The 24,908-nt window shown below is 37.6% G+C and overlaps 2 protein-coding genes across 4 annotated transcripts in view; one reads left to right on the top strand and one right to left on the bottom strand.

Moving 5' to 3' along the window:
- rpl17 (ribosomal protein L17) overlaps nucleotides 1-24,908 on the bottom strand; it is a 268,902-nt gene that overhangs the window by 130,238 nt on the left and 113,756 nt on the right. The gene's annotated exons all lie outside the window — the stretch shown is intronic.
- Nucleotides 1-24,908, top strand: part of si:dkey-112m2.1 (transmembrane protein 132C) — a 145,558-nt gene that overhangs the window by 20,928 nt on the left and 99,722 nt on the right. For both annotated transcript variants that reach the window (XM_051877701.1, XM_051877702.1), the window contains exon 2: nucleotides 23,541-24,447. In XM_051877701.1, the coding sequence (XP_051733661.1) occupies nucleotides 23,541-24,447 (907 nt within the window). The remainder of the gene's footprint in view (nucleotides 1-23,540; nucleotides 24,448-24,908) is intronic.

Here is a 24,908-nt window from a genome sequence, read left to right as displayed (position 1 = left end):
GGAATCATTTAGCCCAACTACTCCTCAGTGCAGGCCAGAATCTCCAGTACGGCAGCATGCTCCTTTCATTTTTAATGGTCTCAGATCAGCCAACGAGCACACGAGGAAAGATAACTTCAGAACATCTTATGAATCAAAAGCTGCTGGCTCTAGAGGCTTGTGCATCTCTCGATACTGGCAGAGTAACTTAACAAAGTAAGTTATTGAAGCTCGGTCGGGCTGGCTGGATCCATTCCTGCACTTCAATCACCCCTAAATTAAAGACGGTGTATGCAATTAGCCAAGCAGACGGTAGTTGCAAATGGTTGACTTTGGCTTCTGGCTCACTACTCTGCCATCCTGTAAATAATGACTGGAGGTGATTGGGGAAATGTGACAGTGGCTGTGGATTTAGGCAGACTGGTTCATATATGTTTGTGTATGTGTGTGTGAAGCTGTCCTGTTCAAAGCATGATTTTGACACAAACTGATATCTAGAAAACATGGATGTATACCCAGAGGAAGATTCTGTCCCTCTTTCATAGCTCAGAATGCTTGGTTCTCAGTTTTTTCTTTGAAGTACTTTGTATCAGATGTTTCTCCTAAAATTCCTTGGCAAGGTTCAACAATAATGATGACCCGCTGACCCGGGGCCGGAGTGAAAGAATTTCAGGTTAGATATAAGAACTGTTAGGGATGTAACGATTCACTCAGCTCACGATGCGATTCACGAGAGTTGTTACACGATACAAAATTAAATTTAAGACAAATTATAAATGAAAAAGTATTATTTTATTATTTCTAAGACAAAATGCTGCATATTTCTTTGTGAAACTGAAATATCTTGGGCCAAATAACAAAACTAAGTTTAAATTTTAGAACTAATCTCAAAAAAGTCACTCCAATTAGATCTTCCAGTGCTGTTTTCTCGGGAGGAGGTTTGTTTTGGCTCAGCTCCTGCTGTGTCTGTCTGGTTGAGAGGCTGCAGATATAAAAAGTAAAATCTAAGTACAACAGTGACAGAGGTTTCACATCGCTATAAAGGAAAGATTTTAATATTTGCTATAATTTGTATCTTTACACTTTCAAGAATTACTTTTAAATACATTTAGAAAAATAAATATGCTATAATAATTTACATGTTATTAAAAAATCCAGTAACATTTTACAGTAAGGTGTCATGTTAACATTATATTACATAACAAGAACTAAAAATGAGCAATACATTTGCTGCAGTATTTATTAATCTTTTCACTAATTTAGTTAATAAAAATTCAGCTGTTCATTGTTTGTTCATGTTAGTTCACAGTGAATTAACTAATGTTAACAAGATTTTAATAATGTATTAGTAAATGTTGAAATTAACAATAACAAAGATTAATAAATGCTAAAGAAGAGTTGTTCATTCTTAGTTCATGTTAACTAAAGTAGTTAACTAATGAACCTTATTGTAAAGCGTTACCAAAACTCTATGTACACATTTAAAAAGAGTACAACAGATGCAATACCTGCACAAGCACAACTTTCTACTTCAGTCTGTGGAAAACTTACATCCTTTCGCGAACGTTAGATGAGGCAGACCAGAATTACTTTCTACGACGGAAAACAACCGTATCTTTTGCCATGAAAACACAGATCTTGCATTCGTCGCCGACTGCTTTTAGTGTGTATTAGTGTGTTATTAGTGTATATTAACATCATTTTGCGGTATCTGCACCTTAACGCTTTCATTTTTAGTCTTTGTAAATGCCGTTCGACTTGCTCGCTGCTCTCGTGCCTGTAAAGCGCGTCACAGTACTCAGCTTCAGCGACAGCGCCCCTGCGGTTTAAAATGTGTATCGCGATTCGTTTAAAGGGTTAGTTCACCCAAAAATGAAAATGAAAAACAAAATAACGACTTATATAGTGATGGCCGATTTCAAAACACTGCTTCAGGAAGCTTCAGAGCATTATGAATCAGTGTGTCGAATCAGCGGTTCGGAGCGCCAAAGTCACGTGATTTCAGCAGTTTGGTGGTTTGACACGCGATCCGAATGATTCGATACACTGATTCGTTATGCTCTGAAGCTTCCTGAAGCAGTGTTTTGAAATCGGCCATCACTATATAAGTCGTTATTTTGTTTTTTTTGGCGCACCAAAAATATTCTCGTCGCTTTATAATATTAATATTGAACCACTGTACTCACATGAACTGATTTAAATATGTTTTTAGCACATTAATGGATCTTGAGAGAGGAAATGTCATTGCTGGCTATGGAGGCCTCACTGAGCCATTGGATTTCAACAAAAATATCTTAATTTGTGTTCCGAGATGAACAAAGGTCTTACGGGTGTGGAACGCCATGAGGGTGAGTAATAAATGACATTATTTTCATTTTTGGGTGAAGTAACCCTTTAACATCTCAACCGACTTGAATCGCCACATATTTTCATCGATTTTCAACCGACTTGCGGTGCATCGTTACATCCCTAAGAACTGTTCTGTTTTGTTTTGCCGAAAGCATAAAAGTGACTAGTGATAGTCCTGAAAGCATCTTTATGAATATGATAACTTAAAATCATTAATGTTTTGCAACATATGCCCCCCCACCCCACACACACACACTTTTTTAGGCAAAAGTGTGTTGAATTTACGTAATGAATTTAATTTACTTAAGAAAATCCAATTCATTGCATTTGAATTGTAAGAATTTACATAGTACATTTAGTCATGTTGCACTTTTCATGTAAATATTTCTAGCAATTCTGAAAATATATTATAAAGCAAAATTCTTTTGTGGTTGGGCCAGTGAAAATGTTGGTAGGGCAAAAAAAAAAAAAAAAATCCCCCCAAAAATGTTCATATTGAGGTCTCTAAACTTTTAAGTGCAGAGTTTGATCAGATTTGATCACAGTCTGATACATGGCTCATTTCCACCGAGAGGTACGGTTCAATTTCTGAGAGACAAAAGTCTCAATTTAAGCTCTATTTAATCTCATTGCTGAGCTCACATTTGCAATTTTTCTTTTCTGTTGGTACGTATTTAGCACATAGTAGCAAGACTAGAGGCAAGTGTTTTCATAAGAAGCCACGAAAGGTAGTGCAGTGGATGTGAGCTGTTTGTGGTTGATGTGTGGCAGCAGTGCTCTGTTGCTGCAGCACACAGTTTGATGGTGCTGTGGATCACTGCAGTGGTGCTTTGGTCTTTACTGTCTTGCTGTACTTATCTGTATTTAAGAAACCAGCTTGTGACATGCCCACACAGATACAGAGTAGGAGGTCATATTTATATGTTATTTATGCCACCCCATCTGTGAAAACAGTATGGTTTGTGTAAGTGACCAAATGTGAGCATATGTGTGTTTTAAAATATTATTTATTCCTGTGATGGCAAAGCTGAATTTTCAGCATCATTACTCCAGTCTTCAGTGTCACATGATTCTTCAGAAAACATTCTAATATGCTGATTTGGTGCTCAAGAAACATTTCTTATCAATGTTGAAAACAGTTGTGCTGCTTAATATTTTTCGTGGAAACCTTGATGCTTTTTTTAGGATTCTTTAATGAATGAAAAGTTAAAAAGTATAGCATTTATTTGAAATAGGCTAGTACTTTTTGTAACAGCATAAAATTCTTTACTGTCACTTTTAAACAATTTAATTAATTCTTGCTAAATAAAAGTAGTTTTTAAATTATGAAACGCTAGTTTATGTGTTTCACATACAAACACGCATATGTCAATCACACATGCTATTTGGAAGAAGCTATTATAAATTGTAAAGTCTACTTGTGGCAAGCAGATCAGGGGCGAGAGTTTAGTTCTCTTTTGGTGCTTTTCCAATGCATGGTATGGCTCGGTACGGCTCAGTTTTTGGCGTTTTTCCACTGCATGGGATGGCTCGGTACAGAATGGTACGGCTCGCTTAAAAAGTACCACCTCGGCTGAGGATCCAAGTGTGCCGTCACTGATTGGTCAGAGAGAATCGTCACTACCAGCGTCATTGGATTTGAAACACGAAACATCAAACCCGCTAGATTTAAATACTCAGTAACAGCCACCACAGTTTTATTTGTTCACGAAACGACTTGCTTTAAACGACTGTCGCACACAACTTGAAAAAAGAAATGGCTGTATTTTAGTCAGTAGATGAGGTGCAGACTCATTGGTAGCTGAGGAGAGGATCCACAGCAGTAAAGGCGGCGCAACTATAATGATCAGTCTATACTCCCACCCACTTTGAAGCAGTACTAAACTGCAGTGGAAAAGCAAACCAAAAGTAAGCGAGCTGAGCCATGCCGAACCAAACTGAGCTGAGCCGAGCCGAGTTGTTCCACACAGTGGAAAAGCGCCATTTGCCTCTTTTTGTGCTGGAAGGGTTTAATTGTAAATTGGCAAGACAAAATGATAATCTTTCACTCTACAAAGGTAGACAACTTTGGAATTAATCCGCACTTCACATGCGTTGCCAAACCGTGGGCCTGGTCCATATGGATCATGTATCAACTACGATCTCTTAATTTTGTAATTGGAGCAATTAGTTCGTTACTGAAAAAGCTGCAATGTTTTGATAAGACATGAGAAAAAAAATACTGAAAAATGTTAGTGGTGTCACTACTAACTCCGCGAAACTGCATGCTGACTGCATACACTTGCACTACACCGTGTCTTTGGTTGTGTTATATTGAGGGAGAACACCCCCAACATGTCCTGCCCATTAGAACTGGGATCAGTCAGAGCTGTCATCCTTGTGCTGGGGAGGCTGATGCAGAGGCATTGGCTCCCAAACCTTTGTTGTACAGCTCACACTACTATGGGAGGGTTCACACGCAGATTTGCATGCTGCTCACACTGTGATTGTGACAACAAACCCCAGCCACAGCAACACAGTCTCCTTCAAACCTATTACATCCCTCCTGGAGCTGCTGGGTGGGTGAAAAGAGCAGAGACGGCAAAGTCGGTTGTTGAAGGATGGAAAGAGAGGACCCAGCAGTTGGCCAGGATGAACTGATGGAGCCTCTTGTGAAATGGTGCGAATGGCCACCAAGCAGAGAACAAAGGAGAAAGGGAAAATAGAAGTCCGCTGTTTGTATGAAAGGTAGTGTTGGGGTCTCCTTTGGTGGAGTCCCGCTGAGTTTGGAATGCAACCGTCATCAAAGTACAAGAAACTTTTGGCAAAAAGACAGTGTATCGACAAACCAAAATGAGCTAAAATGTTGAAGTTTATTAACCTACCCTTTTAAAAAAAATCAAATCAAATGGTGTCTCTGGAGTTCATGATGCTGTAAAAACTATTATATGGGTTATAAAGTATTTGACACTTTTGAATGGATTTGTTGCAGCAAAACCTCTTTTTGTCAGATCGATGTAAGCATAAACACAAAGAGCTTTCTGCAAGGTGTTATTTAGAACCGCTCATTAAATTGGAGTAGAGAGATTAATTGCGTGTTGTGTTTGGGTTGAGATGATAAGAGGCTTAGGTATTGATCCAATTCTTCAGACCTTTAAAGGATGAGTTGAGCCCAAGTCCCACGAGTCGGAGCCAGAGAAGAATGCAAACTGTCCACTGAAAGCCACTGAAAAGAGGAAGACAACAAAATCAAAATGGCTCAATACTTTATTGTTGTTACCGTTTAGTCATTTACCACTACTGTCACTTAACATGCACTTTTATCCAAAGCAACCTACATTAGCTTATATTGTAGCTAACTTAGTGTTAAGTGGATCACCCAACACAGATTTTTTATTTTATTTTTTCCCCAGGCAGAGCTAGATGTGGTCAGCTACAGGTAGCGAGTGAGGTGAGAGGTGAGAGGTGTGTGATGGTGGGAATCTTTGGCTGAATGAAGACCAGTGAGCTGTTGCATGGCTGTTTGGCCAAAAAAATTGTGATCACATATCAAAGTAATTGTAAATGAATAATAATTATTACTTTGTTTCAACAGAATATTGGAAAAAACAACAAGAAAATACAGGGAGACAAAAGGGAACAACACTGGGTCCCCAAAAGCACAACAGCTCTATAAATATGTGCCACAGCTCTGATACCAACTGATACTTTAACCACTTGGTTACACCACCACCTTGAAATAAGACTGTGGCTCTGTGGATCAGCTGTTTGTCTTCTAAAGTCGTTTGAAGGCAGATTGAAAGGGTTGGTATAGGGCTGGGCAATAAGGCCAAAAAAATCATATCTCAGTATTTTTTGGCTGAATGGTGATATACGTTATATATCGGTATTTGCTACATTTTTCTATTTGGATTTTTAAAAAAAATCTGTATATTTAAAAAAAAAAAAAAAAATCTTATTTCACATCCTGCCCAATGTTGTCCTACAAACAATGGTTATATTAAAGACTATGAAAACAAATATAGTGAATGTAACCATGTAGTCTATGATATTATGTGCAAAAAAGGGTCAAATCACATTACATTCTAACATTGTAACATTACAGTCTAAAAATAAAAATAATGCTTTTTAAATGAAAATAAATAAAAACAAAAGCACAGACTATACACACTTTACAGTTACTGCTATCACAAAAATACACTTATAGGTTTAAAATTCCTCATATGGCATATTTGTTATTCAACAACAAATATTTTAGCAAAATGTATATTTTAGAATTATGGCGCTCCTATTCTATTGCGCTCCGCCTGTTTGACGCGCATGCGCGTGGCTGCGCTCATTCACTGAAGTGTGAAGTTTAGCGGAAATTAACTTGCTTGCATAAGGCTCGTCCACTCCTGATAGCAAAATGGAAATATTTGCATGACTTTCTAACATTTGCAGGGGGAGAATATACTGTGAAATGTAAGTTATGCACTGAGGGAAACACAACAAATGCATTAGCATTAAATAGCCCATGTATCTGTCAGCACATGTATCTGTCAGAACATCTGACGGGGTAAGCCACATTAAACTATACGTGTTAACTATATCTTATGAGTTATTTTAAAGCCCTAAATAATAAGAATGTCTCATGTTTGGGACAGATTGTATTATGCATTTTCCCCGTTGCAGCACTCTTCATCCTACGCTATTTTTCAGATGCGCTTGTGTCAAACTATATAAAGGGTATTGCCTCATTCCATATCGTATATAAAAAAATATATCGATATATCATTCAAACTCAATATACCGCCCAGCCCTAGTTGGTACCCCCCAGATTCTCACCACCTGAGCTACACAGGTCTCAGTACTGGGCCTGTTGCAATTTTCCATTATCAAATCACATGGTCTATCTCATCACTGCCATGCCATCAACACTATATCTCATGCCACCTTCCTGTCTCCTGCTCCGTTCTCGCCGAAACGATCTCTACTTGTCACTTGACATTTCAACTTGATGGCTACTCATCACCTCAGGCTCAACCTCGACAAGACTAAATTCTTCCTCCCCCTTTCCAGGACCTCCCACAGTTAATCTTCTTCCATTTCGGTTGAAGGTCAAACAGTCATCACCTTCCTTTGTGTGAAAAGCCTGGGTGTTGTCCCAGATGATTTTCACAGATCACACTGTGGTCGCTACTTCATGCTCCACAACATTACAACTGTTTCTTTGACCCCTGTTCCACCCATCTTTAGGCTTTAGTTATCGCTTGAGTAGCTTGAGACTCTGGTCTGCATGCATGTGCCGTTAAAATCTGTCAGACACATTCTAAAATACAACTGGCTGATTAATTTGAAAATTCAGTATTCAGTCATCTAGTTGGATCAATAACATATAAGAGTGTCCATGATAAAGAGAAATCTAGTTTAAAATGTACCAAGTTTTTTAAATAGCTATTTTTTTTTTTTTTTACAAGTATCATGAATTATTTACTTTTATTTACTTCAATGCCCCTAAATATATATAAATGTATTTTATTACAGAAATGAAAAACATGCTTACATGCTTCCCATAGAAGAAGTGTATTCAAACATTGTATGCATGAATTGCATTTTTAATGTACTTTTTGAATAATTTCATAGCTTCATGTCATTGACCCCGTTAACTTCACACTACACTGCGTTCCAAATTATTATGCAAGTGACATATCAGTAAGATTTCAGTACAATAAACATTCAGATTTTAGTTTTTCTAAGAAAATGCTTGTTTGTTTGTTTATTAATCCATGTCTTTTTAGATAACTGGTATCAATCTCAGACAAAATAATTTGCCAGGTCTATGGAAACCCTACTTAGAGGTTGTTCCACATTATTAAGCAAGTCACAGTTCTCATGCAATATGGGGAGGAAGAAAGATCTTTCTGAAGATGAAAAGCATGAAATGGTCCAATGTTGTGCAAAAGGCATGAAAACAACTAATTCTGTGTGAAAACTGAATGGAGATTATCAAATTATCATAAGATTTGTGAGTGATTTAGAGCACAGCAGAACTCAGTCAGATAAAGGCTTATTAATGAAAGTTCCTGTCAAAAAAATTAATTGTATTAAAATTGTATCTCCATGCAGGCTGGCAGTTGTGCGTAAAGATGCACACCACTAACCAAACCTCACAAAGAGAAACATTTACAGTGGGTGTAGAAATACATTTTCAAACAGTTTTATTGCTGTGGTGTTTTTTTGCAGCATGGGATAGTGCATAGTGCATTGTATTTCAGAAGGCACTATCCTCCTTTTTATACCATAGCTGAAAATGGCCAGTTATGAACTCCACATATCTTGCAAAAAGTCATTTTAATACCCTCAGAGACCCTAAAGGGACCTTCCATCTCACTTCCCAATATTCCAGCCCAAATCATCACCCGCTAGCTCCTTGCTGACATCGTAGTCTTGTTGGAACGTGGTGGCCATTCACCAACCATCCAGAAATCCATCCATTTAGACCATCCATTGTAGTACGGCATTAGTCAGTGAATAAAACTATTTAAAAATGAGTCTTCATGTATTTCTATACCCACTGTAAATGTTTCTCTTTGTGAGGTTTGGTTAGTGGTGGCTAAAATGCATCTTTACGCACAACTGCCAGCCTGCATGGAGATACAATTTTAATATCTGACCGAGTTCTGCTGTGCTCTAAATCACTCACAAATCTTATGATAATTCGATAATCTCCATTCAGTTTTCACACAATATTAGTTGTTTTCATGCCTTTTGCACAACATTGCACCATTTCATGCTTTTCATCTTCAGAAAGATCTTTCTTCCTCCCCATATTGCATGAGAACTGTGACTTGCTTAATAATGTGGAACAAACTCTAAGTAGGATTTCCATAGACCTGGCGAATTATTTTGTCTGAGATTGATACCAGTTATCTAAAAAGACATGGATAAATAAACAAACAAACAAACATTTTCTTAGAAAAACTAAAATCTGAATGTTTATTCTACTGAAATCTTACTGATATGTTACTTGCATAATAATTTGGAACACGGTGTATGATCTAATAACAAATCCAAGGCCGACTGTAGTTTGAGTCACATTGGTAAGAAAACATCTTCCAGGAAAGTCAAATGCAAGGAAGAACTCTATGTAACGCCACGTGGCCCATTTGACCACAATTGACAGTTCTGTTTTTGACTCTTGACTGGTTATGTTAACTGTTGTGCTCTCCCCCTGTATTTGTTCATGGCTCTCCTCTTTAGTTTTGTGTGGGAGGTGGAGGGTTTTAGTTCTTATGTAGCCTTCCTTCTATCTGCTCCTGACAGAAATGGAATAAAGGCAGCCTATTGTGGGTTGAGCTATTACCTGATAACAGGCTGTCATTTTAAAACCATTTCGAAGTCATTTGCCGGTCTTTGTAGTGCCATTGTACTACCACTTGCGTTCCCACTCAGCCTTCCCTCGGTTTCTCTTGTCACATGCAATCCTTCCCTGCTCTCCCGCCAGAAGACAACTCCTTATAACTGATTAAAAAAAGTACTTTATCACCATCAGTTAGAGCTGAAAAGCTGACTCGGAAGAATCTCTATCTAGTTTTTTATTTATTTATTTATTTTTCTTACTCAGAACTAAGGAATTACGTTTAGAGATTGAAATTTTCATTGAGCAGGTGAATAAAATTTTACACGCTTTAGAACTAGCCCGCCTCCACTCGCTCACGCCATCTCAGAGATCCACTCGGTCAACTTACTGAGGTAAACGCAGCACAATGGTATTGCTTTTTACAACGTCGGACACATACCGGTAATTAATATGATTAGCCTTTTGCTTGACTACGTTACCAAACAACTAATAATGTGTTGCTAATGTTACACAAACCATGTTCCTGTTTGCCATGTCAGAGTCAGACAGCTGCCTTCTAAAAATCAGTATCCTTACAAACGCTTTGAACAACTCAGAACGTTAGTGGAGAAAGGCATATAGTTCATCATAACATCGTAATATACATCGTACGTGATTGGTTATAAGGTAGTTTGTTACGTCACAGACACCAGAAAATACTCAGCAATGGTGCTGACATGAATTTTCACATGGTTTGTCTTAAGCCATATTAAAATCACCACACAGACATATAAACAACATTAAAAACTTGATTTTCACCACAGAGGGTCTTTAATTGAATTCATCAAGTGTTCAAAAGCATGGGTATGTTGTTGTTGTTGTTTGTTTGTTTTTTTGTATTGACTTGGTACACAAGTATCATTTTACATCCCCAGTCAGAGATGTGTTCAGCTACAGGTAGCGAGTGAAGCGAGACCAATAGGTGTCTGCAGTGGACACTCTTTGGATGGCTGAAGACCAGCAAACAGTTGTATTCTGGATCATCTGTAGAGGCTTAATAATGCCAAGCTTAATCGGCTTGATTGCCAGCGAAATGAGTATTGTGGACGCCCAGTCTTAAGATGACAAGAATAGGAGCTGCACAGCCCATTCAGATAGGTTGGGCCTGGTTTTTTGATGTTGTTCAGCACAAATCTGCATGACCTAATGGCTGTTGAGATGTGGACAGTGAAGTTTAACTGGTCCTCAAACACTTCCACCAAGTTCCTGGCTGACTTTTATTTGAATGTGTAGGGGGTTTTGGTGCCTCTTACAGCTAAAGCTTTGGTGAAATTAGATTTCTTATGCGTATAAAACAGTAGATCAAGGTTTTTTTTCCACTGACATATCCTGCAGGGTTGCTGACATATGACTCTTTGTTGGATCTCTTTAAGTTAATGAAAAACAACTGTATTTGCCAAGAGATTTTTCAGTTTTTTTAAACAAACATTTAAGGGTGTAAGTCAAATAAACAAATTTCACCCCCAAGCCTTTTCATGTGGATTTTAAGGGCTGCATTTGATGCTTTCGTAAGCAGCCGCTTTCATTAAACAGATATTTGTTTGGCTGTGTATACGTTTTATGAAAGCATCTCATTAAAGTAGAAAAACACATTTTAAGTTGAATTTGTGTTGGTACGAATGGCCCATCAGGCTCTCGGTATGACAAATAAAACTCACTGTTAGTGCACCATGATGTTTTCCTAATCTTTCCCTGAGGTAAACTTCCTTGTACCAAACAGATAAATCCTCCCATAATCCGTTGCAATTGCAGTGCGCATCAACACATTCTGACAATTCTATACACGAGTGACCACAAACAGTCTTTTCCCTCCTCACCAAATTGGACCCCACTGTAGTCTGTTTTGGTCAGTTAAAATGTTTGTGTGTTCCCCCCAATTCCATGAGCCATTCAGGAACGGCACAGTCCTGGAGGGAAGCCATCATGGCTAATCTCTAGGGCAAATTTATCAGCCACTGATCAACCCATTGACCTTCGGCGCAGTATCCTGGTATTTCAAGGACTGATGTCCCATGAAAAACAGGTTTTTGAAGAATGCCACAGTGATATAGAGACATTTTATGAGGCAGCCCCGTACTTTATGACTGGCAATAAAAAAAAGAAACTCGGCAGAAAGCTTTTTTTCAGCAAAAACCGGAGGCAGAAAGAGGTAATTATCTGGCTCAACTTTTTTGCTGTTACTTACAATGTCTTAGGGGGCCGGGAGAGCTGATAGATATCGCTATACGCTGTGTTGAGTCAAAATGACGGGGGGACATTTTACTTGGGAACAAAGGGAGCCTCATTTCAGTGTGGCTGAAAGGATAGCATGTGCCTGAACTTGGAGCAATGCACACTGGAGACGTGTAGTTCCTCTCATTTCGGCCTAGTACTCTCAACTCTCCCCTTCCCTTTTCTTCCGGGCTGCTGAGGACTACCAGCACTGTGGTTGGTTGTTTGGAGCTGGATGCATACATCTCATATATGTTTTTGATGATCAGCTCTTTAATGTTGGGGAGAAGTTATACATCACAGTAGTCACAGTGCTCTTGATTTGATTTAGCATGGGAGGCATTTTATCTCATGCCTGTTAAAGAGGACCACTGTATTGCTGATGTTGTTGCTGTTTTCAGATGTTCTCAACTAGATTTGAGCAGATGCACTTAGCCTGTAGCTTTTAATGCATTTTCATTTGAAATATATTTTCTATTATAGATAGGCAGAAAATAAAAATATGTATTACAATATACAATTATCACTTTTAACTAGTTGTTTATTAGCCTGCATATTGGCTGTTTATTAGTACTTATAAAGCACATATTAATGCCTTATTCTGCATGACCCGACATCTGTTATGACATCTGTTAGGCGGAAGATAGATATTTTACTTTATAACTTGTTAAATATGGATATTTTTCTTACACAAACACATCGCTTCACTTCAGAAGGCCTTTATTAACCTATTTATTAACCCCAGAGCCGTGTGGAGTATGTTTATGATGGATAGATGCACTTCCTTCAGCTTCAAACTCATTGCCCCTCTTCACTTCCACCAGACCGCCTTCCGTATTCTACTTACGAAGAAGGTGTAAAACTCTCGCAGTTCAAAAAGCTTGCGCTACATCCTACACCTTCCCTATTCAACTTATGGAAAAAGCTTAACTGACGTGATGCCAGTGCTGTTTTTTTTCGTAATTTGAATACGTAAGGTGGTCTGGCGGAAACAAGATATTTTACTTCACAACTTGTTAAATATGGATTTTTTTTTTGCACAAACGCATCGCTTCGCTTCAGAAGGCCTTTATTAACCCCCTGGAGCTGTGTGGAATATGTTTATAATAGATGGATGTGGATGGAGACACTTTCTTCAGCTCATACTTGTTGATCCTCACTCGCTGCCATTATAAAGGTCAGATGCGTCAGGATATTTATTAATATTTCTCTGATTGTGTTCATCAGAAAGAAGAAAGTCATATAAACCTAGGATAGCTTGAGGGTGAGTAAAGCTTGGGGCAATTTTCATTTGAAAGTGAACTAATCTTTTAAACACTACAACAACTACCTTACTAACTATTAATAAGCAGTAAACATAGTTTATTGAGGGAAAAGTCATAGTTAATAGTGAATATGTGTACTATTTACTCCCAACACTGGATTAATTTAGTATGGATGAAACTTGGCTGTCATGCTGATAATGAGTAAAGCATTTTCAATTGGACACTCTAAAACCTATGATGTTTCTTCATCGAGATCAAAAAATGTTCAATGCAATTAAATGCCATCTTGCCATGCATGAATTAGAGTTGTGGTTTTATTGGCGCTAAATATCCACAGTGCATTCTGATCACATCCAAAGCCCTGTCATCAGTTAAAACTGCAAAAGTGTCGTATCAGAGATTCAGTCTCTCTGCCACATGCTCATGCTCATCCCCATGAACTGGAGTCTGGCCAACACGGTGGCGAGCTTTCATTATACAAGTGTTTAATTTATTTATATATGAATTGAACAACATGTCTGATTAATTAGTTGTCAGGCTTCTGTGCAATGGCTTTTAGCTTTGAAAACCTCATGAAATCTAAATTGGGGTTCTGTAGCTATTAGCTTTGAGGCCATCTATATGTTAATGTATTTATAAAAATACAGATTTTTTGGCATATAAAATTATCTTTCTACACCCCTGCAGAATCCTAGGTCATATCTGTTCAAAAACATATCACATTATTGAAATATCATTTTCAAGGTAACGCAAAATTTCCAGTTATCCTTTTGTAGCAGAGGCAAGATAGCAGTCTAATCAGTTAGCGATATTAAAGGTGCAGTCAAAAAAGTGGACTACCACTGTGAAGGAAAGGATGGTGCGCTGGGTGGAATGCGGCAGAGGCACAATAATCTTTTTACCTCAGTTATCTTGTTAAAGGCCCACTGAAGAGGGTTGGCACGCACAGCATTATTCAATATGTTGACGTAATTTTAACTGAAACAGGAAGACATGGCGATATATCGAACAGCCCCGCCCCTTTTTAAAAATAGTCAATAGCGTTTTTTTAATGTCACAGCTCGGCCAGAGCTGTTAGACTCTGTAAAACATCAGTTTCCTTCTAATCTCTAACCGCTTCTTCTCATAATGTCCTTTATATCGCTTATATACAGCATTCTTTGCAGAATTCAAATGGGTCCGATACCTTTTGTGGTCTGTGTCGACTTGATCCGCATATGTTCCGCTCTGTACTCTCGTGTCTCTGGATCAGAGCAGACTGCTCGCGTTGCGCCAGTTCATGTGACATTAACGCGAAAAATGACTTCATTCGCGTCAAAAGAAAAGCATATTTACACTGTCTGAATCGTTCCCTATTCTCTATACAGTGCACTATGTGCCATTCACCATGTAGAAACTAGTAAATGTGTGAATAAATGACCGATTTCAGCTGAGGCTTCAGCGTCTGTAAGAGTGTAGGAGGAGGCGGGACTTCAGATTCTAGAGAGCATTTGATTGGATAGAAGATTTGACAAGAAACTGAAGTGTGATGTGATGTCATGAAAATCCATGATCCATTTTAACGGAAGTGAGAGACTGTAAGTTTTGAATGCTTATATCTCTTAAATCTGAATTTTGTCATTGTTTTGGAACACGCTAGCTTATTCATAACCTTAAGGCTAACATATTCATAATAAAAGCTAAAAAACTTAAATTTTGATTTCAGGGGGACTTTAAGCCTAAATTGAAATCGAAAAAAATGCTGATTAATTGCACAGCCCTACTGTGTACTACATGACGCATTGCGAATGACAAATTAAAAATTACAGATAAATGTAAAACTATTTATTTAAGATGTTGGTTGTGTATATAGAAACAAAATATTTTACGTATAAGTAATTTGAGAGTGTAGGGAGATGGGCACTAAAGAGATCTTTTGGCACGATTTGTTTGCTTCGATTCTCTGATTGGTGTAGATTTTTTTGCAGAATCATGGGTGATGCAGTTTTTGACCAGGAATTCAGGAATTCAAGAAATTATGCTCTTTGATGGCTTCAGCAAAAGCATTTTCCATCGATTAACAACCTCAGGGATGGGATGTCTGTCTTTAATTGTTTAGTTATCGTAAAATGAATGTGATTTTTACTTCTGGAACCCAACTGTTGCACTCTGTAAGAATTTCTTTGGGGACAGAATTCTGCAGAAGACTGAATCTTGCATGACAGCTGCCTTCGAGATGAATGGGAATACTAACAAAGCGCTCTCTCTAGGTATTTTAGATCTCCTTGCCACCTGCTATACTGATATCAAGTTTCAAATCATGATTTTGCTCAGCTGTAAACTAAGGACTATTGTATATATAAAAAGAACAAGCACTTCAATACGTTCCACCCTCTGTTTCTATAAGAAATATGTCAGGAAGGAAAATTGCAGTCGTCAAACCATTTCAAAGAGTCTGTAGATTTTCCCAGTTGGCACAAATAGTAACATTTTCTCTAGTAAATATGCTTTTTTTATAGCTAGGGCTGAATTGTATTTTGTTAGGAGCTATATTCTGAGTAATGTTTACCACCTACGCACTCTGTTTATTCATTGTATTTAAATCAAATAATCATATTTAACAGCTCCCTTCAGTGTAACTGCTTCAGTTCATTATGTTTGCTCTTGACTCCAGCCTGCCTAAACTCCCAGCCAATGGCCAAACAAATTAAAGCCTTGAAACGCCACCATAACATCAGTGAAGCCAGCCTAGTTGCCGCTGGCCAAATTGGTCAAGGGATTGTTTCCCTGACAACAGTTTCCCTAAAAATTCAACGCAAAAGCTTTTAAACACCACCGTCGGGTGAATGATAGCCAAATATGCAAATATAAAAGAAGCTCATATATTTTCATGCTGGTTTGCGGTTGTCTTTTTTTCCCTCTTTTTTTTTTTTTAATGTAGTTGAAGGCTTTGGATTCTAATAATCTGAGCCATCACTCATATTTTCATTTGACTCCCTCCCACTAGCCTCTGTTTTCACTTATTTTTTCATTTGTCTAGAAGGTGTGATCCCTGGAGGTATGACTCTAAATGAGAGCGTACCTGCTTATCATTACATCATTCTCCAAATCGTCCTGCATGACATGGGGCCTGCTTCCCTTTTAAGCACCCTCTGCTATAATTCATTGGTACTAGGCTCAGCATCTGACTGAATCCGTTAGTCAAGGGCTACAGAATCGAGCTGAGATTGCAAACGCAAGTGATTGGGAGAGAGTTGGAATAGATGAAAATCTCACCAGACAAACCAATCCTCAAAGCCTGTTACCTTGAAATAAAAAGTCCAGCCCTCCCAGGGTGCAACAGCAGCCACTGTGGTTAGTATAACAGGTACTGTGAGGTGCTCAAATCAGCAGATTTTTCTCCTTGTTCCCTTCTGCCTTGGCCAAATCCAGTGAGCCATCAGCTTTCCAGAGTCAATTTACTTTTTCCAGCCCTCACTGCAGTACACTCAAGCTCAACGAGCAATAGATAGCAGAAATGTAATCATAAAAAGCCCACTCTGGACTCAAACATGTCTTATGCTTTGTGCTTATGTTTTTGGCCTCTTAGGTTTGTTTAGATGTCCAATCAGGGGCACAAGTTCCCTGCAAGCCTTGGTGCGCAATTGCTTATGTTTTGATAAAGTGACTTTGAGCAGATTGTGGAAGATATTTCTGCAGCCAGGCATGACGAATGCAGATCAAGAGTTTCCTGCCATTAGTGGGTCTCTGAAAATTTCTTAATTATCATTATGGAAAATGGTAATGTTTCATGCATCATGTTTGAATGGAGAAAAGGGGGAAGATAGATTTAGAATCTCCCAGAAAGCAATAGAGCTCTTCAGTTTATAGTCCTAAAATTTTGAAGAGAAAGAAAAGAATCCTGAAAAAATGTATCACAGTTTCCACACAGCTGTTTTAAACATTGACAATAATGCAAAATGTTTCTTGAGCAACAAATCAGCATATTAGAATGATTTCTGAAGAAAAGTGTGACACTGATTAGTTACATTTTAAAACATATTAAAATTGGAAACAGTTATTTTAAATTGAATTACATTTAATTTAATAAATAAAGGCAGCCTTGATGAGCATATGAGACTTCTTTCAAAAACATAAAATCTTACCAACTCCAGCCTTTTCAAATTTAGTGTGAATTAACATTCAGTTCAACTGTACATTATAAAAAGGTTTTGTAGATTACAATTACCACAAGGATCTGAGTTTGTGTAATTTATTTTGTAGAATGTGAAAGTCTCAAGTAATGTTAGACCTTGTTTTACTCATAAATTGAAAAACGCTATTCTAAAAGCCTAATTGAAATTCCCGATGGGAATGTTGACCCACAGTGAATTAGCCTCTGGGTAGGCCTACTAACCGAGATCATGACTGAACAGATCTATTATTTTTGGAGCTAAATCGAGGCCGATCATAGCTTGATCTCAGTTTGATCACAACTAGCAGTTGCGCTGATATCAACAGAAAAATTATGGGTTAATTTTCTAAAATTTAAAATGTCGAGCAGCTTTAAAGTGGTGGGTGCAATTTTGCCTAGTTCTAAAATTTAAAAAATTACTTTTTCTTGAACCTTGAGGATGACGAGGAAAGATTCTCTATTTAAATATTTGACAGACGCTTTTTTTTTCGATATGCCTGTCAGTGACATCCTCGCTGTAGGTTCAGAATCTTTCATTTTCCCCTCTGCTCGTTTCACAACTCCCAACATTTGAAATCAGCTTAATTTTCTCCCCTTTGCTCCACAGACTCATCTCCGATAAGGCTTACATGCTGAGATTCCTGCTCCACAATACTGATGCAATCAGTACGTGTTCTCGATGCCCAGATAGCTGGTGTTTTTCTGTCTTCCTCCCTGTCTCTGTCTTGTTCTATCTCAGCATGTAATTATGTTTAGTGTTGGGTTATTTCTGAAATGTAATCCAGTACAGACTACAAATTGCTTGACTAAAATAATCTTTTAGACTAAAGCAATAATCCACCAGTGGCATTGCATTACAATGATTTTACCATGGGTAAGGTGTGTTCTTAGGCATGAGCCATATAACACTAATGTTCAGTATTAATAACTGGCAAGTACTGGCAAGTTAATATTCTCAAAATGAATATTCATTTCTTATACTGTACATTAGTAAAATACCTGCAAACAAACAAACAAAAAAAAGAAGTTTGTGCCAAATACTAAGGAAATTTAAAAGACACTTTGGTGATAAAAATTAGAACTATTAAGTCCAACAAGAGGAGAATTTTTACAATTTCTTGCAAAATGCTTTTATTCAAAGGCCAAAAAGATGCAAAAAAGTGTGCAAGGTGCTCAGTGCAAATACATAGCATTTTTTGATTCGCATCATTATCAGTATCACAATAGACAATAGCCCACCCGATTCTATTCATAGAGAAATATTTACCTCATTGCATCTAATGAAGTGGACTTAAAGGGTTAGTTCACCCAAAAATGAAAATTCTGTCATTAATTACTCACCCTCATGTTGTTCCAAACCCATAAGACCTTCGTTTATCTTTGGAACACAAATTAAGATATTTTTAATGAAATCCGAGAGGTATATGACTCGTCCAGCGCTGAACATAAACAGTGTATGAGAAGGACACAGAAGAGAAGATATTGTTGAATAAAGTCGTTATTTTTGTTTTGATTTTGCGCACAAAAATTATTCTCGTCGGTTCATAAAATTAAGGCTGAACCGCTGTAGTCACGACGACTTTTTTTAACAATGTCTTTAGCACCTTTCTGGACCTTCACATTGCTGGTTAAATTGCTGTCTATGGACGAGTCATATACCTCTCGGATTTCATCAAACATATCTTAATTTGTGTTCCAAAGATGAACAAAGGTCTTACAAGTGTGGAACGACATGAGGGTGAGTAATTAATGACAGAATTTTCATTTTTGGGTGAACTAACCCTTCAAAAGTTAACTTTAAAAATCCTATATATCTAATAGCATAAAGTATGTGCTAACATTCATAGACATACAAAGCTATTACTGCATAACAATAACATTAAGAATATCAAATAGTTTTTTTATACTAAAATTGTATTATTACATTTCCATAGGAGAATGATTCATGAAATTTATTATCTATTATACAAACATGTCATACAAAAAAGTATCATATAAGAAGTGTTTCATAGAAAAACAATCACTTGACTACCAAAAATATATATTAAAAAATTATATAATATTTATCAACGTGATATAATAGCCTTGTTTACCAATCAGAATTCCATAAAAAAGAATATTAAGACAGAAAACAACTAAAGATACACATCTTTATTCATAGCCTGGGGATGTACAGACTTCAAATGGAATATCCATCTAGATTTTTTCTGAAGAAGAACACGTTCCATATTTTCCACCCCTGCTTGGACGTTTAACCTGTACAAAAACATGGATACAGAATGACCAGCAATAAAATGGTCTGCAATAGGAGATTTTAGATCTTTCTTCATTATGTGTGTGATATTCTTCTCTTGTCATACTGTACATTTAAAATGTATAATTCACTTGTAATTTTCACCTGATTTTATTTATTTTTATTTATTTATTTATTTATTTTTTATCTATTTGGAGAAATAGTATAGAAATTTAACATCAGCAGTGTATAACATTTTATATGCCATAATGCAATAATATGCAATTATATGCAATAATTTTCAACTTTTCCAATTTTATTTTTAAGTGTCTTATTTTTAAGTTGTTTCTGCATATGGTCAAATGAGGAATGAGATCGCTCCATACCCTTCCCAAACCCTTGGCATTGCTTGACCTTAGTTAGGGTTATAACTAGGGTTACAGTTTTTTTCTTTTTTTCAGTGCCCGACCGTAATAGTGTCGCACTGTGATATTGTATCTAGGGCATCCATATCCACCCAGTCATAGCGCCTAATTTTTCAGGTGGACTAAGATATGCTTTGGCTTATTGAGTGTCTTTCTATTAGGTGGCTACAATTGAAAGATGTGTACAGTGGTCCTACTTGCCTTTAAGTGATGGTGTTTAACCCCAGACACTGAACACTACCCACTCATTTAATGTATGCAGTGTGGGCACTCTGAATGATTACCTTTATCAATGTTATCTATCAGCTCAGCAGTTGGCCACTATCCTGTGAAAAACTCCTACTTCACTTACAGTAAGATTATACACTTTTTTTATTGGCAGCTGAGAAAATGGCCCGTAGGGCAATTCAATTATGATGCCTCAAAACCTGTGTTAACTTTCCCTGAAGGCCAGATTCTGAAGTTGGGACAGTTTTCCATGCTAGAGCATATCCTAAATTAGTTAACAGCTCCCGAATTGCCACTTACCATGCGCATACAGTATGTGCTGTTGTCAGCATGTATTTCAGTTACTTGCTCAGAGTCTTATCTAAGCCATCTAACTCTTAACAAATGATATGGAAAAATCAAGGAAGTGGTGTAGAGTCACTGTAAGAGTGGCCATCAAGCAAGCACAAAAAAAAAAAAAAAAAATAATAATAAAAAAGGTTTCCGGTGTATATTTGTGACCCTGGACCACAAGTCAATTTTTTGAAATTGAGATTATACATCATCTGAAAGCTGAATAAATACATTTCCATTGATGTATGGTTGGTTAGGATAGGACAATATTTGGCTGAGATACAACTATTTGAATATCTGGAATCTGAGGACGCAAAAAAATCAAAATATTGAGAAAATCACCTTTAAAGTTGTCCAAATTAAGTCCTTAGCAATGCATATCCACTTACAAAAAAATATTTTTTTTATATATTCACAGTAGGAAATTTACAAAATATCTTCATGGAACATGATCTTTAATTAATATCCTAATGATTTTTGGCATAAAAGCAAAATCGATAATTTTGACCCATACAATGTATTGTTGGCTATTGCTACAAATATACCCGTGTGAATTATGACTGGTTTTGTGGTCTAGGGTCACATTTGAGTGTGACTTTAGAGTTCAGTTTTTGATTCTTGTATCTTCTGCTAACCAGAGTCTGCTTATGAAGAATAATGTAACCATAATAGAAAACCCTGGGCCTTTTATAAAATTAGACACTAACTCAAATGAAGAATGATCTCCTCCCACACATTAATCAGTAAGAACATAGAAAGTTATAAACCTTTTTCATGCTGTAATATATTTTCTGGTCTGTATTCTAATGAATTACTAATTGAAGCGCCATATTTTTAGTCAAAATATTTAGGTATAGCGTTTAACTAGTTATCTTGCAGTCAATCAAAATGTGCTTTGAATAGGAATGAAACAATTGTAAGGCTGTCTGAAACTGTTGTTCACTAAAGAATGGTGACAGAAGCTTGAGTGTCACCTCTTTTTTTCTGGTCTTAACACCTTTTGGTAATGCATGATTTCACTTCTTTTCCCTAAACTATCACAATTTGGTCTTTTTTTGTGTGTGTGTGTGAACCTGGCAGCTCAACCAATATTTTGATATGGATTTTTAGTCTATACTGTATATGGCAATGCATGTAATATAGGCACCTTTAGGTAGATGCTTTTCAATGAGAGCACAGTCTTAACATCCCTCTGACAGTTTTAAATAAAAAGTCTGAGCTGTATCAAAATTGTACTCAAAATATTTGATTTTAACTCCAGCAAATTATCTTGGCTCACCTGCTAGTTAGGCCTTAAATGCAGTTTAGGATGAACATATGCTAATTTCAGAGAATAAGAGGAGCGCTTCAACTGATCCAGCAGAGATGAAACAGTTTAACACATTCTCTCTTTTCTGACACAGTTATGAATGGATTTACAAGTTATTTTAGTTATTTTTGCTTAGAGCACTGAGATTTTCATTTCCCCACACAAAATTCTGTTTGTACTTGTATAATCTGTACGTGTGTGTGCTTGGGTCTTGTATACTGAGGTGGGGTTGAGCAATATTGCTGTAAAGTGATTAGATACTGTATGTCACTACGGGTGTGCCCCATATGTCCTGAAAAGTGAAGCTGCGGGCTCTTTGATCGCCCCCTGGTGGCTGGATGCAGTACAGGTCATAAACCCCGCCCTCTCCATGCAAACGAACGGGACTTGAGTCAAAATAAAAAAATAAATTACACTTCCAATAAAATTTTCCGAAAGATGGTTTTGGTCATTTTTGGTAGTTGTTATCACTCTGATATTTGTTCAATTGTTCGTTTTTGTGATAAGTTTGATTTTAGCTAGCAATTTGACGCTATATCACGCTTCTTTCTTTAATCTGCTTTAATTAAATAATGGCTTCAATTCATATTCTGTTCAGTTATTCTACAGAATAATATTTGATTTCAATAAGTTTGAACAAACGTTCACTAGAAGTTTCACTATAATTTTCTGTACTCATGGAGCATGTAATATTTTTTGCTAAACATTTTATTTGACAGAGAGACAAAAGAAAAAAATTGCTGGTTTGCTGCCATTTTTCTGCGAAAATGCCCATCTGATTCTTCCAAATGGCTAGATGTGATATTCTGCTTGTTTCCAAGAGAAAGACACAGTGTCTGCAGTTGAATGCATTTGTTATTTTTTTAGGTAGCACTTTTGAAAAGAAATTTTATAATTTTAAGTTGAGTTAATCAGTCTGGTGTAGCACAGTGTTCGGTGAATCTTTTATGCTTTATTTCTCTGATTTTTCTCTTCTCCTCTGTCTTTACTCTTTATCTTTCTCTCTCTTTCTCCTTTTTTATTGCTGCCAAAAAGAATAATATGTTAGTCCCACAGGAAAATAGTCTTTGAGTAAACTTTTACTCCCACCTTTCTTTACTGACATTTTGCATTACTCTTCTCAGTATCTGGCTCCCCTGAAACAAAACAAACTGACTCCACTATATTAACTAAATATTCATGAGATGATTTGATTTATTATGGGTGATTACATTAAAAGAATAATAAAACAAAGTTAACTTTCTGTATACAAATGCAGTAGAACATAACCCCAAACTCAATCTATATTCACTGGCAAGCCCTTTAAATAAACCAAGAGATACTTTGTTGCACAATGGTATATAAGCATTTTCCTGCTGTGCTGTGGTGTCTGCCTTAAGCACCAATAGCATTTGTCTGCCACCAGCTGTCACAAATCTCCAGCATCTCTTTCTCTCAGACTAGCGCTGTGACGCAAAATCAATGGAGCCTCTTGGGTCCTTCCATCACCCCAAATATCTGCAGTGAACTGCTGGTTGAAGGCATTCAATAAGAGTCCAGTTGCCTGGAGATGGGATTGCAGAATAGGGCGTGGAGACAAATGACTCTTGCTTTAGAGCATGTAAGAGCTTGCAAGTAGCTAGGCCGGGTTTAGAGTTCTTACTGTTTGATAGATGGATGAGTGATGTCTTTCCTGTCTTCTCCATTATTTGGCAGTCATCGACAGTCGGATGCTGATGGAAGGACTGCAGAGATTTGGTGCCATCCCAACGTATCTTCCAGTCCGATATCAGGTGCTAAACGCAGAATCTGCCTTCTTCCTGAAAGAGGCCAACCAGGACATCATGAGAAACTCCAGCCTGCAGGTTCGTACAGAACTTTTCTTTATCCAACAAGCCAGAAAGACGCCGTCGGTCAATGCCAGTTACGGACCGCTGTATGTGGAACAGCCCGTGCCCATGGAGCTTCTGGGCCCAGGACTCTTCAACAACCCTTCATCCACGTCCCCATCATCCACTTCTTCTCCACTCTTTAGTTTTAACTGGAAAGTGCAGACTTTCATTATCAGTGAGCGAATCCACCCCAGTTGGCCAAAGGTTCAGGTTCTCTTCTACTTAGTAGGCCGGGACTGGGACGACTACAGTGCCATGGACAAGTTGCCATGTGTAAGGATGTTTGCCTTCCATGAAACCCAAGAGGTACGAGGCACCTGTCGTCTGAAAGGGGAACTCGGACTGTGTGTGGCTGAACTGGAGCCACTGCCTAGCTGGTTCAGTCCCCCTAGTGTCATACCAGGTCGACAGAGATCTCCAGAGCTGGTTGAAGGCACTCCCGTGGAGCTGTATTACATGCTACAATCCACTGACACTGGGGAATGCAGCTCGGAGGACTCCCGCAAGACCAACTCCATCCGCACTGGCCAACTGGGTCCGGCCGGTTACTTCTCAGGGCCCACACCCATGCGCAGGATCGGCAGTGTACGGCTGTTCCAGCCACTCTCTGAGCTGCGTTTGGACAGTAACTTTGTGGTGATGGTTCCCTCCAGACCCATCAGGCAGAGGGAGACGGTGTCAGCCTTCCTCGCTGTCTCCACCCTTTCATCAGTAGAGATCTTCACTTTAAGGTCAGTGACCCCCGCTAGTAGTACTTTTGAATATTTATTCATTTACTTACTTGATAGCTGCACTTGACAACCATTGATCACATTGATTTTATGGAAAAGAACATATCTGACATTTTGATTATTATACAATATCTTATTATTACAGAATATTTTACCTGTAAAATATTACCTGGAATTTAGGGCTGCACGATATTGGAAAAAAGTGACATTGCAATATTTAGGTACAGAAATTGAAATAGGTATTCTATTAGGTATTCTGTACCTAATAGGTATTAGGTACAAAAATTGAATAATCAAATGTAAAATAACACTGCATAGTCTTCACTGTTTAATGGAATATAATTAATCTATGTTAAAACTACAAAAATGATTTTTCTCTTTGTCTTTTGTTGTTTGATTAACTTTCATGACACAGAAAGCAGCGGGAATATTAGGCTTCTGTCACTTTAAGCCTGAATGCA

Source organism: Ctenopharyngodon idella, chromosome 21, assembly GCF_019924925.1.
Source record: "Ctenopharyngodon idella isolate HZGC_01 chromosome 21, HZGC01, whole genome shotgun sequence".
Classification (NCBI taxonomy): Eukaryota; Metazoa; Chordata; class Actinopteri; order Cypriniformes; family Xenocyprididae; genus Ctenopharyngodon; species Ctenopharyngodon idella.
Note: the sequence above shows the minus strand (reverse complement) of the source record. Positions and strands in the feature narration are given on the sequence as shown.